Source organism: Patiria miniata, unplaced genomic scaffold (genome assembly GCF_015706575.1).
Source record: "Patiria miniata isolate m_02_andy unplaced genomic scaffold, ASM1570657v1 HiC_scaffold_13, whole genome shotgun sequence".
NCBI lineage: Eukaryota > Metazoa > Echinodermata > Asteroidea > Valvatida > Asterinidae > Patiria > Patiria miniata.
The window spans coordinates 9,161,790-9,180,959 of NW_024037051.1; the positions used below are offsets into that span (position 1 = coordinate 9,161,790).

The 19,170-nt window shown below is 38.8% G+C and overlaps 1 protein-coding gene across 1 annotated transcript; it reads left to right on the plus strand.

Annotated features, from left to right (window-relative positions):
* The first annotated feature begins 389 nt into the window (after positions 1 to 389).
* On the plus strand, positions 390 to 17,794 carry LOC119721206. Its single transcript, XM_038191143.1, has 3 exons — positions 390 to 535; positions 2,995 to 3,168; positions 17,224 to 17,794. Exons 1-3 carry the CDS (start codon positions 448 to 450, stop codon positions 17,268 to 17,270), a joined length of 309 nt encoding a protein of 102 aa, XP_038047071.1. The 5' UTR covers positions 390 to 447; the 3' UTR covers positions 17,271 to 17,794.
* The last annotated feature ends 1,376 nt before the right edge of the window (positions 17,795 to 19,170 follow it).

Genomic DNA, 19,170 nt, shown 5'->3' on the forward strand with positions numbered 1-19,170 from the left:
CAGCTACGCAATGTCGTGCCAATGCTTGCGCGCACCTCGCCGAATAACAAAACAAATTACTAATTTAAATTTCCTACGGTGTGTCATAAGACGCACCGTTGGAAAGGCCTTCTTTCGTTGATTAATTCAAAGTGACAGCTTGCCAGAAAGAATAATTTCACAGAGAGTTTAGTCCCCTTCCTATCTTTCATCCAAGTATGTTTTTCAACAATAATTACGCCAGTTAGTTTTCGGATAGCTGCAAATGATGGACTATAGCTTTAAGCCAAATATGATTTAAAAAGTAACTGTAACACACTGTATTTAAACAGTGAGAGTAGAATGTTGAACCAGAAAGGGTAGTTACTTTCAGTAAGATTTTGTTTTGTTTTTGATTTTCTTTTAGCGTGTATGTCTTTTGCCTGAAGCCTAAGAGATGGAAGGCGTTGACACATTCACTGTGGCAATATGGCAATCAAGGATAGACTGGATGAGCCTGGTAATTATAAGCTCTCATCAGCTGAATGTTACTCTCCTACGCTATCAACAGCCGAAGGTAACATATTTCATTTCAAAGTTTCTTTATTATTAATTATTTCTTGTCAAAAATCAAGGATTCCTCAAAAGCGCACAAGGCACTATAGCTCGCAAGCCTGAAGAAACCTGTAGAGAGAAGACAATAAGAAGACATTCCAGTTTTAGAGGTGGGAGGAAAACAAAATAAAACGGTTTACTTGTGTAACTTCTGATGGCAATATTACAACAATATATAACATCAAAGCTTTATACGCTTTAATATTAGCATACATTAATATCAGTATATGTAGATGCACGTACAAAGCTACAATAACACTTGTATGACAAGTGATATGGTCTGACGGTGGATCCATTGCAGAAGCCTGCTAGTGGAAATTGCCAATTACGCAGTGATACGACCACACGTCACAGATGGGTACTCAGTCAATTACTGCAAATTGGACAGACCGTCCAAAATAGCCAAGAAAGCCAAAAAAAGCCACTTAGCCATTTAATAACTACAGGTACATATTGTAATCACGTCTGTTGAATTGCTTGCATCTGTTATTGAGATGAAAACCTGTTGTGCTACTTTGCAATGATTACGTGAACAATCATTTGCAATTTTATCCTCTGTGAACGTGAAGTTGGCGACAGTTTTATTACTAGCTCTAACATAAAATCAGAGTCAGCCAATTTTGTTGAGGGTATGAAATTAAAGATTGATGGTTCAGTAGTGAACAGACTTTGTGTGAAAATGATGTAATCCAAGTGTGTTTTCTTGTAATTCGGCAATTAGGTTGGAGACCAAAACAATTATCGAGAGTGACCCTGTCTGCTAAAATTTTGTTTCTTTTTTTGATTTAGGTATAGAGTACTGTTTGTAGACAACCAATTTTCCTAAATCACTGCAAGAATCACAATTTCAGTTGGAATCTTGTTTTTATTTATAAAAAAAACCCTCCTTCCAAAAGTTCTCATATTCATAATGTAAAAAGGGAATAATTTCAGAACATTTGTATCTCATAAAACTGATTAGCAATCTGCAGTGTACCCGGTATGTGTACCATAGGATACCTAATGAAAGCTTACGGTAGTTCATTTTTTTCCCAATAAATTTTGATATTTTCAAGTAATCAGCTCAGATATTTCACGTTCGCAGCATCAGACTAATTTCCACCCAGTTGCAGAGCTAACCCTGCCAAAGGAATTTGTAGTGGAAGACAGATGACATTAAATTCTGCCAGTCTAGCCTTGGTATTAATAAGATTAATTGATTCAGACACCGCTAAACCGATTGGAATGATATCACAACGTGATAAATGATGCAATAAATTTTGCTTGAAATCTCTCGGAAGGAAAAAGATGACACAAATCAACCCAATGAGGTGCTCCAAGATGCCCAATTTATATTCAATGAATGATTGATTTCTTTGTTCATTGTGTCAGTCTTTAAAGATGCATACCCTAAAAAATTGATAATTTTTTGCTGAAACCCTCTGAAAAAGGAATTCATTTTGCACACAAATGACCCGCCCTGTGAGAGCCTCATTATTGCCTTGTAGTCAATAATCAATTTTTGTGAATGTCGGTGGATTTTTACGTCAGATGTCTCATTCAAAAGTGAATAACTTGTCTATTTCTAGGAAAATAGCACTTGTAAAAACAAATCTATTATTCGAGCAGAAATTCGAAAATAGAACAGGGAACGCGTCTTTAATATTGATTGCACTTAAAATATTCCTAGTAAGGAAGTACCAGCCAGGAAAGTTATTATAAGGCCGAAAAAATGTCTTGAGGCCCCAGTAAAGATAATGGAAACAGCCACTGGCAAGGTGCCAACATTTAGAAATCTTTTGTTCATCTAATCTAGCTTGCCTGATGGCCAAATATTCCCAGGGTTACGTGTACATCCCACACAATTCCAAATGCAAATGAAGGTCTCGCTGTGACTATAGTGGGCTGGCCTAGTTCCATCCCGGCTGCATTCTGCGGCCAGCCAGCCAGACCTCCTCTTAGGAGCTTAATCTCCCGCAGACCGATGCTCAGCTCCGTGCTATTAAGTCGTGGCCGTACCTAGAGGCATGCATATTCACTAATCCATCCCAGAATCTATTATTGCTGCTGTCTGCCGGCCTGCGATCATAGGCTGGGGAGGACGGACAGGACGGCCCATTTGCACAGTCTTGCAGCAACGTGTTTGGAATTACAAGCCTGTATTGTGATGTACTCACAGGTTAATCCTTGCGGATACCGGCTGTGACAGGGCACCGGGGGATTTTCAGTGTGGATTTAAGTAACGTACGGTGCTGTCAGGCCATAAAACAAATGCGATTCTGTTTGGAGATGAACTATTGACAACATTTTCTGCAGAGAGTCGGCGGAGTTTTGAAATACCGTGTAACATCAGTCCTCACCGAAAACATTAGGATTGGAGCTGGAAATACTTTTTCGGAAGAAAATTTACCTCTACTATTTCTTCTTTATTGACGATTACAGAAAAGGAAAAACAAATCTTGCAGTGTCTTCTGGAAGAGGAGGAAATCTCATCAGCATTTTGGGAATTGATTCGTCTCAAGAGATCACTATCGTTAGGAGTGTCAGTTGGAATTTTCCATACGATTGCATTTCTGGATAGGAATTCTGCATTTCAACTTTTCAAGATTTGGAAAGGTAAGTGAATTTTGTAAATTATTTATTGAATGAATCGCTGATGGAGACACTTGCAATTCAAATTGGTTGGAATGTTTTCATATTTTCCAAGCAATATTACATTTCTAGTTTTTTTTTACACATAACCTTTTTATTCTGAATTTTAGTATATTGTTTTCCCGATGTGACAAGTTACCAAATTTCATTTTAAAATTTCAATAACGATAGCAAAATGATGTAATGTTCCTTATTGAAGGGAAAGCAAAATCTGTTTTTGTGTGAAATCAGCTGGGTTGATAAACTCTCTGACATTTAGAAGACAAATGTTCATATCAGTGAGCAGGTTTTTGTTTAGAAAGAATCCTAATATAGGGTGTGAGTCATAGTTGGAAACAAAAAATGTTGCGCAATGCTTTCAAATGCAATTAAAAAATTTAAGTTTTTAACGACCAGGTGGTTCTGTTTAATGATCCATTACAAATTCATCAATAAATTAAATGATGCAGAATCACAGGTGCACGCACTTGATTCTACCATACTTCATCCTTAAGACACAGATGAGTGTAATGAAATCCACAGAATGAGGAGAATGGCTCCGAGGTTGGAGTCTAGATTGTAAGATAGCCTCGGCTTAATAGAAAGATTGGAGAAATCTGGTCGGGTTGATCTCTGGAATTGCAAAAAAAATGATTGACTATCAATGGATTACTCAAACTGAGTGACGTAACGCTCTTCCGAGTGGCGTAACGCTCTTCCTTTTTGATTACACAACATGACTGCATGACTTATTGAATTTATTGCAGGGAAATTTGATTAAACTCCTAAGTGTCTGGTTTGTGTTTTGTGGCTGGGTATACTGAAGCATGTAGTCGGTGGACATTGTTTTAAGAGCATTTGCCTTCTTTCTGTTAGAACGCTGCACTTTGATTTCACGTGGTACATTATGTTTAGAAAAATAATATAACAGTGTTGTATTGTTGGGTTTTTTTTTAATGAAGAGCAACTTGATTTTGGGTTTCAATTGGAATTTAGTGTTTATAAAATACAGCGGTAAGGGGAAAAACCCAATATTGAAATTTGCATAAATTTGGCATTTGAAAGCATGAAAAATATATTCATTAACAAACTGTAATTTCCAAAAGGGCAATTTCACGGTTACTCACGTTACATTTTTGATGTACTTTTGAGTTTCCTTGGGCTGCAATTACCTTACTGAAAAGGTTTAATAACTGTTATCCCCATGGTAGATAGAGTAGACCTAGACCTGCCTAAGCACCAAAGATGACATCCAGAAAAATGTGTTATGTATGATAAACAAGACACACAAAATCGGTTACTCACATTATGAAAATGTAACGTGAGTAACCGATTTTGTGCGTCTTGTTTATCATACATAACACATTTTTCTGGATGTCATCTTTCGTGCTTAGGTAGATCTAGGTCTACTCTATCTACCATGGGGATAACAGTTATTAAACCTTTTCAGTAAAGTAATTACAGCCCATGGAAACTCAAAAGTACATCAAAAATGTAACGTGAGTAACCGTGGAATTACCCAAAAGATGAATGTGTTTTGGCATTTGAAAATTATGAAAAAATGTGCGTTACCCCTTCGGTGCACAGATTATTTGGACCAGATGCATACTTTTCTTGGGCTGTCATTAGTTACCGTCCTGTGCACAAAAGGGTTAAATTAATGAGAGAAGTGTAATTTCCAAAAGAGGGATATATTTTTTTTTAGTGTTTGTTATCTCTAATTTAAATTTGTGGTTGACTGCTGAAAGTTCTTAGATAGTCTCTGAACTGTCAGTGTTGACTCTTTTCTTCAAATCGCTGTTGGCAATTTTTGTCCGTGTTCCTCAAGAGAGTTGTCAAGTCCTGTTCATTACAATGTTCTATATCTCCCAGCGTGTTTGCGTGCTGTCTCTTCCACCCACTATGAAGTGCGTCTGTTGATACACCTGTAAATTAACAAATCAATGTCTGTCTGGAATGAGGTATTTACCCACGAGCCATTAGCTATTCACACAACAACAGAGCTTAGAATTATCTCACCGGTAAGGAGACCAGAGTGTTTTGTTCTCGAGTATTAGAGCAAACACATTTAACGAATTGGAACATTTAAAAACCAAGGACGGTGGTAATGGATTGTTTACTGTAACTTTTTTTTCTGAGCTCGTGGGTAGTTTGATGCAGTCTTATTTGTATTTCTTTTTGTATTAAAACTATACGTTTTGGGTCTTTTTCATTACGGAAAATAAAAGAAGTACATGTATGAATCATGATCCTTACTGTAGAAACTTAAAGCTATAGTCCATCATTTGCAGCTATTTGAAAAAGTAACTGGCGTATTATTGTTGAAAAACATACTTGGTTAAAAGATAGTAAGTGGACTAAACTCCCTGTGAAATTAATCTTTCTGGCAAGCTATCATTTTGAAGTAATCAACGAAAGAAGGCCTTTCCAACGGTGCGTCTTAAGACGCACCGTAGGAAAATTTAAATTAGTAGTTCGTTTTGTTATTCGGTGCAGCGCGCGCATGCATTGGCACGACGCACAGGCACGCGCGGTTGCTATAATTCGTCGGATCAGTGCACGACATCGCGTATAGCTGCAATTCAAAACAATTCAAAACATGATTCAGCAACTTTTGATTTGAAATTGAGATCCTAGAATGCTGTTTTTTTTTCTCGGAATATACAGCTGAAGCTGAACTGAAACTTCATCAGGTTAGTTGTTCAGTATCCTTCATTAGATTTTGAACACTTTTGTTGCTTCAAACGAACAAAATGCACAAATTACAAATGATGGACTATATCTTTAAACACGTACAGTTCATGTGTAACTGAGGAGTAGAGGTCAAGAAAGTTTCTGCACAAAAATGCAGAGATCCTTTTTGCATAATTAACATTACAAAGACTTGGAGACTAATGGTTTATGTAAATCAATAGTATGGATAGCATGTAGCTTGTCTTGTCTAACTGTAAATATCTCTCCCCGCATAATATTACTTTGTCTATGAGCAGGCTGATTACTTTAATTGATTTTTTTTGGAAGGATGCCTCTTTATTGATCATGGCTTATTGTCAATTGATTGGCTACAAAGGTAAAATTTAGGCTCGTAAACACAGTACTTGAAGGGAACAGTGCCCATCCCCTCCTCTCCTCCAAAACGTCAGCTGCAAGAGGTTTACCGTTTATCTTTTTCTTTTCTCAAGGAAGTCGAGGTATACCTCAAAACAAGTTTTTCGGAGGCCAAAAAAAGGCAACTTCCAGACCGATGAGTACGTATGATAATTTCAGCCAGCATTGGTTAAAAGCTTCTCAGAAGTCTCTTGGAAATCTAACCTGTCATGGTTTGATCCGTGCCTTCATGTCTTAGTAGAGTGCATGCATGCGTAAGATGACATTTGGTAGGGTTTTACTACAGTGTAAATTTTTATGCAAGGGTTTGCAACTTACAGCTTTAATATTACAGCACTGTTTGCTGAGCTTTTTTTACAAGTAGCACATTTGCTCATGGATGGGACTTGAACCAGTTTTTGTTCTTACTACCGGTAGTTAGCTGTGAAACTTCCAAATTGTCTGGACTCCAATTTTACAGTTATAGAGTCACAATTTTGGAGAAATTGGTAAGGGGAGAATTTGATTAATTAGCCAGTTCACTACTTTTTCATTGGCGCATGGCAGGGATGAGTTTTGACAGGATGTTTTTGTCAGATTTTCGCCTCCTGATTTCAGGATTTTTAAATTAATCCCTTTTGAAATGGGGAATATCACTGAGGTTTTTACAGTAAGAGTATTTTTACCCATGATTGTATGTAGAACAAAAGAAATAGGTATTGTAAGGTGTGCCTCAAGGCAAATACAAACATGTAGACCCTATGAGCATTGCTCTGAGGCCCTCCGCGACCCTCAAGCCCTCTATCTATTATTTCATTTATTTTTCAAATTCCCCCAATTTCACCCGGACTTTCATTTGCCGACTATGACTTTTGGGAGGGGCCGTATCATAAGTCCGACGCCTCATAGGTCCGACGCCTCATAAGTCCGAAATTTTGGACTTATGAGGCGTCGGAATATGAGGCATAAAGTTTATTTATTCTACCTCATAGGTCCGACGCCTCATAAGTCCGACACCTCATACATGTAAGTCCGACACTGGAAAAACGAAGCGTACGAGGTGTCGGACCTATGAGGCGTCGGACTTATGAGGTGTCGGAGCTATGAGACGTCGGACTTATGGGCCTTTATTTGGTTGGGGGATGCGATTTTGTCGGACATACGAGGCATCGGACGTATGAGGCGTCGGACTTATAAGCAGCCCCCTTTTTGGGATTATCTCAAGAGTTAAGGGATCATAAGCCCAGGGAGACGGTGGAAGCCAAAGTAATAATCTGATGAGCAGATTTAAAGCCGGTTTATATGTCACGAATGAATGAAAAGCGAAGTGAATCTGAAGTTGTGAAACAATCACAGCGAAATTTGCCTGAGGTGAAATGTGTTCAACTCTTGTGAATTTGCAGCACAAATATACTTGCTGTGACGTCACAAATTTGTGTTCCTTTCGCTTTTGTGCCGAGTGTAAAGTTACAATTGTAAAGTTATAAAGGTATTTATACAACAACTGGTCCCTCTCAAATGACGTCATTTCCTACAGCATTTTGAGCCTCAACTTGCATTTAACACGCCTTGGCTGCATCGTATTTTGAACATGTTTCGCGCAACAAGCGCGTGTGTTTGGAACATTTTCAACACTGCGCAATGTGTGCTTGAATGCATAAAATACGGTGCAGTTCTCCTACACAGATGGCCATCTTTGAAAGAGACCTATTCATTCGGAGTCCGCTCATAGTCCGATGCCTCATAGGTCCGACGCCTCATAAGTCACACAAAATTGCATCCCCCAACCAAATAGAGGACCATACATGTATTCCGACGCCTCATAGGTCCAACGCCTCATAAGTCCGACGCCTCATAGCTCCGATGCCTCATAGCTCCGACGCCTCATAGGTCCGACGCCTCGTACGCTTTGTTTTTCCGACGTCGGACTTATGAGGCGTCGGACTTATGATACGGCCCCATTCATTTAATGCAATAAAAAAAAATGCTTTGAATCACGGTACCTTTTTGAAAATGTGTAAATAGAACAAGAACTCCTCTCACATTTCTTGGTTCCCTTGTTAGCTTACATGAATTATTTTGGATTGTTTATCTTAAAAAGAAAATCATGAAATCTATACTTGTTTGGCGCAGTTGGAGTTAAATACTGAACAGGTTTGATCGCAAAAGTGACCAGATACATATTGAGTGTAAAAATACATTTAGATTCCTGAAGATGAATTGTGTTTACATTGAAACACAGCCGTGTGCATAAGGAGTGTTTTTCAGAAAAGCTCCCAAGTTTTTCGTCCTCCTCCGACGGCTGCAGGCAGTGCATGCAATAAAAGCATCTCAGCCACAAACCACTTACGAAGAGAACATCATGTACCAGTATTATAATCAAACTTCACAGTGTGTTGCACTTGCAATGGCTGGACATTCTCATTCGTCACATGTCTTATTCTGTGATGATTAAATCTCAAATCGTGATTGGTTTTACGTTGTAATATGCAGCAGGCAGTAATGCGTAGACGTGCTAATGGAGATGCATTACAGCACCCAGAACATTGAGCATGCCAAATGTACATTTTATGCAGTCGAATTGACCCTCTGTGTAGCGGCCAGCTCAGAGGGCATCTTTTGATAGTATAATTCAGTAACAATGAATGCACAAATGGTTCACTCATGCACATCCCAGCAAAACAAAGGCATTATTAAAAAGGCAGTCTTAAGACGCACTGTTGGAAATTTCCGTTAGTAGTTCGTTTTTTTTTATACGGCAAAGAGCGCGCAAGCGTTGACACAACGCACACACGCGCGCACCCTCTATAATTCGTCGTATCAGTGCGCGACATCGCGTAGCTGCATTCGGCTCAGTGCGAACATGTCTCGGACGCTGAATTCAGGCCCAATTCAAAACATGATTCAGCAACCTTTGATCTGAAATTGAGATCTTAGAATGTTGTTTTTCTCGAAAAATACATCTGAAGCTGAGCTGAAACTTCATCAGCTTTATCACCCATCTTTAGATTTTGAGAACATTCAAACGAACGTTTCAAACTAACAAAATGCACAAATTACAAATGATGGACTATATCTTTAAACAAGACCAGCTAAAGCTGCACATTATGCTTAGAATAATCCTAGAAGGTTAACGTTTCGTTCCAGCAGAATTCTTCTCAAAGGCAAAGATTCTCTTAGGATCAGATCTTTAGGCCCTCATTTTGTTGATTTGTATCAGGTCAATCCAGTCAGTAATCAGTTTGCAGCGCTTTTATTCATATTCATAGAAATAGAATGGTTTAATGTCCAATGTTTTGTATAGGATATGTCCTTTTGTATGTACGCTTTTTAAAGTGAATGTTGCTGGTTCAGTCTGATAAACGGTACACAGTGAATTTGTAATTAATGCATAAATGTTGTAGGAATGTCTTGGATTTATAGGCTTAAACTTTATGGTTGTGAAACTGGTCGGGAATTCACTCTACAAATCATAGTTGTAATTGTAAAAGGTTGTTGTTCTCATGTAGAAGTCAACAAACCACACTGCTTGAAATTAGTCAGTTTGGCCTGTTTAAATTTTATACATTTATCCTCATCGTTTTATTTTTTTCAGGCAATGTGACTTTCAAGATTGAAAAACATGCCACATACATCAATTAATCCTCTCCTTGTTTTCCAGTGTCGAAGGATGTATTTTTTGCCGCTTTTTAATGTTTTTCAATTTCATGTCTTTGTGATCTTTTCTTTTGTCTACTTTCTTGGCATATTTAGTATCGTCACAATAACTTAATTTTGTTTTTAAAAGGTATGGGGAGTATTTTTTACTCTGGGTGCTGTGAGCCTGTTGTCAGAATCTTTGCCACCATTTTCTCCTATCCATACTTTAATACTGTTTTTCCCAACATTCAGTGCTTCATGATGCTAAAGTATTTTATTTTCCAACTGTTTCTGTCCTTTTTGGGGGGTTGGGGGTGGGGGGGGGGGTGTACTACTGCCCTAGTTGTTTGAGATCTCTTGAACAACCTCTTGGATCAGACAGTACTGTACTTGGTTGTAATTAAGATGCAAATTCATTCCATTTGGAACCTGATCACATCTTGACGCACAGTGGGCGTGCAAGGCAGCTCTTGGATGAAATCCTGAATCAATACATGGGTGGGAATTGAACCCTATACCATCAATGTGCTATTGATTAAAAATCTCACGATAATATTCATTCACAGGCTTGGTATGTCCATGTTTTGCATTATTTTTCCCCTCTTGTTAGTTAAACACATCATTGGAAAGTTGGAATCTGATGTCTGAATTTGAAAGCTTTTTTGGGGGAAACTTTGGCGTTCCGCAGCATTTAAACATGTTTCTGAAAGGTTGTGCTGATACCGTCTTTATATTGAAATCAATACAACATAATGAGACTAAAGTGTTCTTGAATGTGAAGGAAACAACCAAAATGACATTGATGTCACACTTACTGAGTGTGGAGTAGGGACTGAAAAATGGTGCACCTGCCTAGATATCTTATTGTTCCCTGAGTAAATGACATGAAATAATGATTTCTGCATTAAAGATATAGTCCATCATTTGTAATTTGTGCATTTTGTTCGTTTGAAGCAACAAAAGTGTTCAAAATCTAATGAAGGATACTGAACAACTAACCTGATGAAGTTTCAGCTCAGCTTCAGCTGTATATTCCGAGAAAAACAGCATTCTAGGATCTCAATTTCAAATCAAAAGTTGCTGAATCATGTTTTGAATTGGGCCTGAATTCAGCGTCCGAGACACGTTCTCACTGAGCCGATTGCATCTGTACGCAATGTCGCACACTGATGTGACGAATTATAGCAACCGCGTGTGCATCGTGGCAATGCTTGCGCGCGCTTCGCCGAATAACAAAACGAACTACTAATTTAAATTTTCCTATGGTGCGTCTTAAGACGCACCGTTGGAAAGGCCTTCTTTCGTTGATTACTTCAAAATGACAGCTTGCCAGAAAGAATAATTTCACAGGGAGTTTAGTCCCCTTACTATCTTTCAACCAAGTATGTTTTTCAACAATAATTACGCCAGTTACTTTACAGTTAGCTTTAAGGAAGTGGTTGTATCATTGGGGTTTATATTACAAATACATCCTGTATATGAAGTAGAAGTTAGAAGTGGTGGGGGGCAAGGTAGACATTTCTCTTCACTTTTGAAATTTATGACTTTTATCCCCCTTTAGATACCGGTACATGCATTTACACTGTGCCCAAACTTGCACCTCAACTGCCAAAGCTAATTCTTAAAGCCTCAGAATTAGAGTTTGCCAAATAAGGCTCTTGAATTGAATGAGCACCTTTCTCACAAGATTGATCAAATGTGAAGGTGGTATGGTGAAGTCCGTGAAGACAGCAACAAGAGTTAAGTTTGCAGAACTTTGCATTATTTGACAAGAAATTCTTTTCAGAACACACACAAACTCACAAAAGAGATGTCTTGTCACTTGATAAAACTGCTTTAGATTCACTGTTATCACAAGATTTATAGAACAATTTAAATATTTTTAAAACAATTATAAAATCATTTTAAGGTGTACGTATGTAAGTGCTGGTGTGAAGTAATAAAGGACACGAGCTGGAATTTCATAGAATACAAAAATAGGTCAAAGAAAAATCTGGAATGAAACAAAAAATTCAAAACAATCTTTGAAATGTCTTCACGTTTTACTGTGAGTCACACAGATATTTTGTTGTGGGAGTTGTTAATGTTGGTATGCCCTGAGCTATATTCGGTACTCTACATATTACACCCTGAAGGGAACCGTGCATATCCATACACACGCTCAAAGCTGTGAGACGTGTTTCCGCAGATGCCAAGCACTTTGTCCAAAAGTACATGATACACCTATTTGATACTGAAATTGCCCCCTAGTCTCCCGGATCTATAGCTCCCGAGAAATCCATGTCAAGACGTTCAATAGGAAAGGAGGGACAAAATTGCTCTACTGGCCGTATTCTTCTGTTTGCATGCTGATAACAGATTGCATACTGATCGACTTTCAAAATCCCGGGGCTGACGACGCTGCGATTGAAAAGGCTGGACAATGGGTCTGTATAATCACGCACCTGGTGGGGTGGGTGTCGTATTTGGTGGCACGGAAATATGTATTGATTGGCTGCGGAGAGTGATGTATAATATACTGGAAATGATGGTTACAATGTCATCTGACCTGATTGCGCTGACGTCAAGTTGTTGTCATGATCAAGTGAATAGTTTGGATAATATTTTTCATCTTTGAAAGGTGTCCAATTTGTTGTTGTCGTTGTTGTTGTTGTTGTTTTTTTCCTAACCATATTTCAAAGGTCTCGGTGAAAAGAAATCCACACACTGTTTTACCTTTGAACATATAGAAAATCCTGTATTTATCTGAGATGGCAGTCTTTATTGTAGTCTGAGTATCACCCGTTATCCACGGAGCCAAGACTCCTGTCTAACATCTGAAGCATGCAGATTTATGCGATCTCGAGCCTCAGCCAATCGGAGTCGACTTTATTAAATCGTGACGTCATTTCATTCCCAAATCAGGACTAAACGTTTGGTTGGTCAATTCGAATGCAGTGTTTTGTAATGCAACAACAGCCGGGCGCGTTTTTGCGTAACATGATATACAGAGCGTGTGACACAGGGCTTTTTTAATCCATTGTCTATATCGCGCAACGGGTGAATGACCGAAGACCCGATATAGAAAGCGCCCGCTGATTGGTCAAAATCTGGGAGGTCAAGAGGTGGGGTCTTGCCTAATTAATCAGCGAATCTGCTCACATATCATAGACCCATGGCATTCACCATGGGTCTATTACATAGACTACCTTTATTGCCTTACCAATGCATTTCCAGCAACAAATAAAGTCGTTATATTATTTGAACTTTTCTAGCATCCCAATGGCTTGATTTTTTAGGACCAAAGTTTTACCGTGAAATTCGTCTGTGTGCTAATTACACTTAAAACCTGCAAATTATTTTAAAGACCTGTATGACTATAGAGTGCACATTTATATTTGACTTTTTACTGATATTTCCAACTATTTTGTGGTAAACATGTTTTAAACCCCATAGGGGAGCATTCTAGATTAAAGGTCTTCTTCAAAATGAAGAGCTTCTTACACTTGTTTAAGTGATGGAAATTCGCTAATTTACAAACACGGAAGAACGAATTGCACATATATCCAACATGATGGATATCAAAGGCGATGCTTCACCGATTACCCTAGCCTTTCACCCAGGCCATCGTGGCTTAACTTGCCGGCATTAGACAAAGCGGTGAAAGAGGCGAAGCGACTGGAGCGGGAGACCACACATGCGAGTGGCGAAGCCACGAGGGCCTTTTCTAACTTGTCAAGAAATTTCTTATGTCTTTCTTTATAATCTCGATTTTTGCTACCCCAAAAATTCCAACCGATCATCAGCCTTTTAGTGCGTGCGTGGCTACTACCCGGACGTGTCGATGCGCCCAGATGCTTGCACAAAATTTGAAAACAGAAAATGCGAGTCTAGTTTTCCACGAGATCGTGACCGCGTAATTGTTCTTACATTATCTTATTTTAATTTTACTTATAAAAGTATTTAAAGAAATTATTTGAGTGTGTGAACTTATTTTTCATCTGAACTTTCAGTTATTTGCTCTTACGTTTTCCTTACTCACCCTTCTTTTACAAATGGAAGCGACTAGGCAAAATCCGCGTTGTGATTGGTTAACCTTTCAGCACTCTTCTTATTTGCATAAAAACTATGAATAAATCAACAAAATCAAGTTGAAAAAGGCCTCGTGGCGTCGCCTCTCGTGCGTGCTGACTTTAGCTTTGCTACAGTCACTTTGGGCTTTCGCAGCTCCACCGCTCTAAGGCACGATGGCCTTGGCGAAAGGCTACGATTACCCCTACTCATCAAGCCATTTTGCGTTCTAGGACCGTCTTATATCATCACAGATCTTTAGAGAGAATAAATGTGCTCATCTCATTCCAAATGGACAGTATTACTTCTCAGATTCTTATATTATTACCCCTGCACAGCAGGCCATTATGTCTTCTTGGACCATCTTGAATCATCCCGGATCCCCGGATTGTCAAACTCAGCTCAACATATTTCAACTTCACCATATTTCTCTCTGTGCTTTTGTAATTCCTTCAAGATTGTATCTTGGAACTCCTCCTTGATTTTCAGTGATAACATCAACATATAATGGCACTGCATCAACTCCTCACTCCCTGAATCCCAAGCATCATTCCAGATGCTAAGTCTACCTCATTGATTTTCCCTCCTCGTCTTTCTCCTGAGCCGAGTTGGAACCACTGACCCCGCATTTAACACCGTATTGATCGGAATCAATCAGCCTGTTGGGGCACGGGTCATATCCATACGGATGACACTTGTGTTGTTGACCACTTTCTGGGGTACAGAGTACTAGGAAGGCAGTTTGAAAAACAGGCATCACTGTTAAAGCTTTCGGGGGGGGGGGAGGATGTTAACAGGCATGTGCTTCTTCTTTTTTCTGCATGATTTACTTCTTCTTTTTTGAGCTCATCAACAAATTTCGGTTTTTTTTATCCTAACAAATTTTGACCTATTCATGAGTGTTTATATATTTGAAACCATTAACTTCTGCTCTTTCACTATCTTGGCATCTTCAAAACCACATCCAGCTAGAATTGAATTTTTGTTGGACCCCCAACAATTCCTGCTTTGTAGAAAAAAATATTCCATAACAACAAGGGCTGAATTTGTTCAGTTGATTTCTCATGAAAAAGTGAATAACGTTTGTAGTGCTAGACAGAAAAGTATCAACATACCAACAAAATCTAATTTTCGAGATGAAACTCGAAAATAGCACGGACAGTACATTTTTTCAGCTGGAGTTTGCAATAACGGGATATGGCCTATAGTATTATTTCCAATTTTATAATAATGGCGAAATCGGGTTTAAATCTTCAGAAGTAGTCTGAGATTATTTTTAGACTACAGACGCACTTTAGCTACATGTATCCCCAAGTGAAGAGCAGAAGCGGCCAGGCATAAAGCTTTTTCCACTTTTTATGTGAAAGTGGCTGCCTTAGGCAGGCTTTTATTCATCACATACAAATCACAGGTTGAATGCTTCTTGACACGTTTAACTCATACCCATTGTTGTAAAAAAGCAGCAAGTTTTATGAGAATCACGAAGCTGTGTTCTAAGTCATTGCATCATTCATTGTTAATTTAATTAAATCTTTGCCTGTGAGTGGTTCAAAATGTCATTTATATTGGTGGTGGAAGAAATCAGAGATTTCACAAATCAGTTATCCAAATTTTTTCAAACCGAATTACAGTTATCTGATTTCACCAGAAGTTCCCATCCAGCTTCCAGTCATGCCAACAAAAAGGGGACGAGTGAGATGCCACATGAAATGCCCTCCCAATGACTGGGTATAGTTTGCAGGATGGAATGGCCGCTGGACCTTTCAAAAAAACATGTCAGAGCTGTAATGTTGAAAACAAAATGCATGGTAACTCTATATGATAGGTCGAATGGGCAGGCTATTAATACACCAAGAAGACTACTACTAGCAAGCGAGTACAGTTTCAATAAGACACCATGGAGTAGATTGGGAGAAGTTCCGGTTGATTTCTTTAGCATGTGTCACAAAATTGGAAGGCTTAATTTTTTTAAAGCTTGGTTTCGAATATCCAGTTTCCAAAATTGTAACCGAATAGTGGAATTCAAACCGAATGTTAAAAAGAATCTGGATTTAAATCCCACCACCACTAATTTATGTTCTTGACTGTGATAGTGTGACACCCCACATTTGTGACCTGTCAACCCAGTTTCAATCATTGATCAAAGGCAGATCCAAAGGGTGTGGTTGGGGTGGCTACCCACCCACTCCCCCCCCCCCCCCTACACACACACACACACACCCACCCACGTGTGTAAATGCCGGCAATCGTGGACGCCCCCATTGTCCCTAATCCTCTTTCCTTTGTTTGTACTCATTTTAGCGACAGCTCTCATTGGTTTTGTACACGATTTGAGATCGTGGACGTTCCGTCAATCGTGGACGTATTGTTTGTGCCCCAATTCTTTTGTCCTACGTCCACGATTGCCGGTGTTTACATACTCACCCTTACACAGGCATAGAAGTTGGGTACTTCCTTTGTTCTCGTGTACTAAAATTTTGCAATGTCGCACACTAAATTCAAAATGCTCTTATTTTAACCAGAATTTATTTCCTGGGCTGAAATTCGCACTTAATATCCCTTTTCTAAAACTCTTCCATTTGCGACGGATCAACCCGCCTTGGAAATTCCTAGTTTTTGAGTAAAATCCATATATCTATTTCATGAAAAACTTGTGTGGTACCAAAACGGTACCCCGCAAGTCGGTGGGCATTCCTTGTTGGGTACCTCCCATTGTTCTGGTACCCCATAAGGCAGTGTTTATACGTTCACTGATGTTTACGTTACATACCAAGTGTGGACATTCCCTTGGTTTCGTGTAGTTAAGAAAACGCTCTGAAAAAATTCATTATACTCTCAATGTGAAAACACTTTCAACCCAATTTTTTTTCTATGATTTCCTATAGTGTTTCTCTTCATTTTGCCACAGATAAACCTAACCCAAAAATGCCTCTAAACCTGTTTTCCAGAAATGGGGAAACACTGTGTGGACTTGCCCACGTCCACACAACGTCGCCTCTACCTGGTTTATGTGGACCTCTTTTGTTCGGAAGTCCACCCAGTGAATGTAATGCCTACCCACACATACACACACAGCTTACTCATGTTAATTTTCGCATAATGGGGGAAAAAAGCCAAAAGTTCCTTAAGTTCCCAGAATAAAGTCGTCACTCAAGTTTGCAAATCTCGATCCGTTGTTCCATCATGCCTCATCCACCCTCCCAATCCTATAAAAAATCTTGGACATCAACACCCCAGCCACACTTTTTTTTCAAAATCCTTTAGAACCACCAAGTGATGATGAGGTGCCTGTAGTGCTGTCATCAAGCTGAAATCAACACTACTCCTCCCTTAATTCTAATGATGTGTGAGTTGAGTCGAGAAACCTAAACGCTTCATTGGATTGCAAGGAAGTACTGATTCAAGACAGAACAATCTCTGCAAATTTCTCTTCGTGAGGTGGATTTGTAAATTGGATTTCCATCAGCGGTGCACCGGAGTGCATTTCCGCATCAACACCACCTGTACGCATGTAGATCTCCGTAAGGCACGTCGCTAGATCTGGTGTTATAGCGCGGATGCTAATATAGCTAAATGCAATCAATGTTATGTGGTCCCTTCTGGGTGTAGACCTTGCGCTGGGATTGCTAATTGTCTTGATTTCGTTTGCGCTTAGCTCCTTGTGTAAATCCAACTGACAACCTGTCACTGGCTAAAAGTTAATTAACTAACATTCAGAGAAATAATTAGGCCAGGACACAGCAGTGCATGAAAAATTGGAATGGATGATTGGTTTTTATTAAAAGTGAAAAGCTTGATCAATTTTGTTAAGTAGAAAGCTTGAACAAATATTGGAAATAAGGCCAAAAAAAAAAATAAGTCGGTCTCTGGTCAGCGCGCGCGTCGATTTTAATCATGCGCGTCGATCTTTTTTTTTTCCAAAATGTTCCGTGGTAGCTCCAACAGCTCCAACCCTCTATTTCCGCACCTCCTCAATTTTTTTTACCAAAGAGCACCAAGGAATGGGAAATTGCACCAAGGCAAATGATCGAAAGCACCAAGGCAAATTATGGAGGACACCAATGTATATGAGGACACCAAAAAAGCAAAATAGTACACACCTTGTCTGTACAATCCAAACTTGAAGGAAAAAAAAAAAAAAGAAGCCGCGTGGCCGCGTCAATTCCGGAACTTTGGTCTGACCAGAGACCGAATATTTTTTTTTTTTGGCCTAAGATTAGAATTTTAAAGGGAGGTTGAATTTTGGCAGCTTGATGCTCATCTTGTTCTTTATTAAAATTGTCATTGTTTCTGCAAGGTTACAGCAAACAAGAAGCATCCAATTACATCCATTCCGTGTATGGCCTGTGTTTGATTGAATGACCACTACTTTTAGTTATGGATAGAGTGTTGGGCAACCCATCAGCTGACTAATTGATCTCCAGCTGGGAACTGACGTGTATCAACTTGATGTGAGTCAGCGACATCTTTAGACAGGTTAATACATTTTTAATAAAGTTGTAATATGATCTGGAAAACTGCATGGGTCATTGTATAAATGTGGGGTCTACTTCTTTTCCCGTCCCTGTACTACACTGACATCTTTTATGTTATAATTTTGGATGCACTCATGTCCTCCAAAGAGTAACTATGAACAGCAAATTATCTACCCCACAATTAAAACAAAAATTTGAAGTCATTCTTAATGACACTTGAATGGGAAATTATAAAAAGTTCAGAGGTAACAGTGGCAGAAAAAATGTTACATTTTGGACCCTAAATTTGTAGAATGACTGACATGCATCAACTCATCCTGTGAATAAAACTTCAATGTTACACCACATCACACCAGTGCACACATGCCAGAAAGGATAATAATCCGATCCACACACAAAATTTATATTTTTTGTGTCTGTAAAATTGAATTGTGGTAAAACAGAACATGTTTGGGTATCATAAGAACATTTTCATTCCAAAGTTGTACATTTAGTGTCAGGAGTTTTTATTTTGACAATTAATTAAAAAAAAGTCAACTTTTAAGTGATCAAAGTATGAAGTGGATAAAATCAAGATTTCAGACAAAGCAATGACAAAATTTCATCATATGTTTGTTATAATAGATTTTAATTTTCAATCTTAGTATCACATATTGATGAAATCAAATGTCTTTTCTCAAGCTTGATAAGCTTCCCCTAAACCTTGATTTCCTCTGCATGAAAACATTTGTTCAAT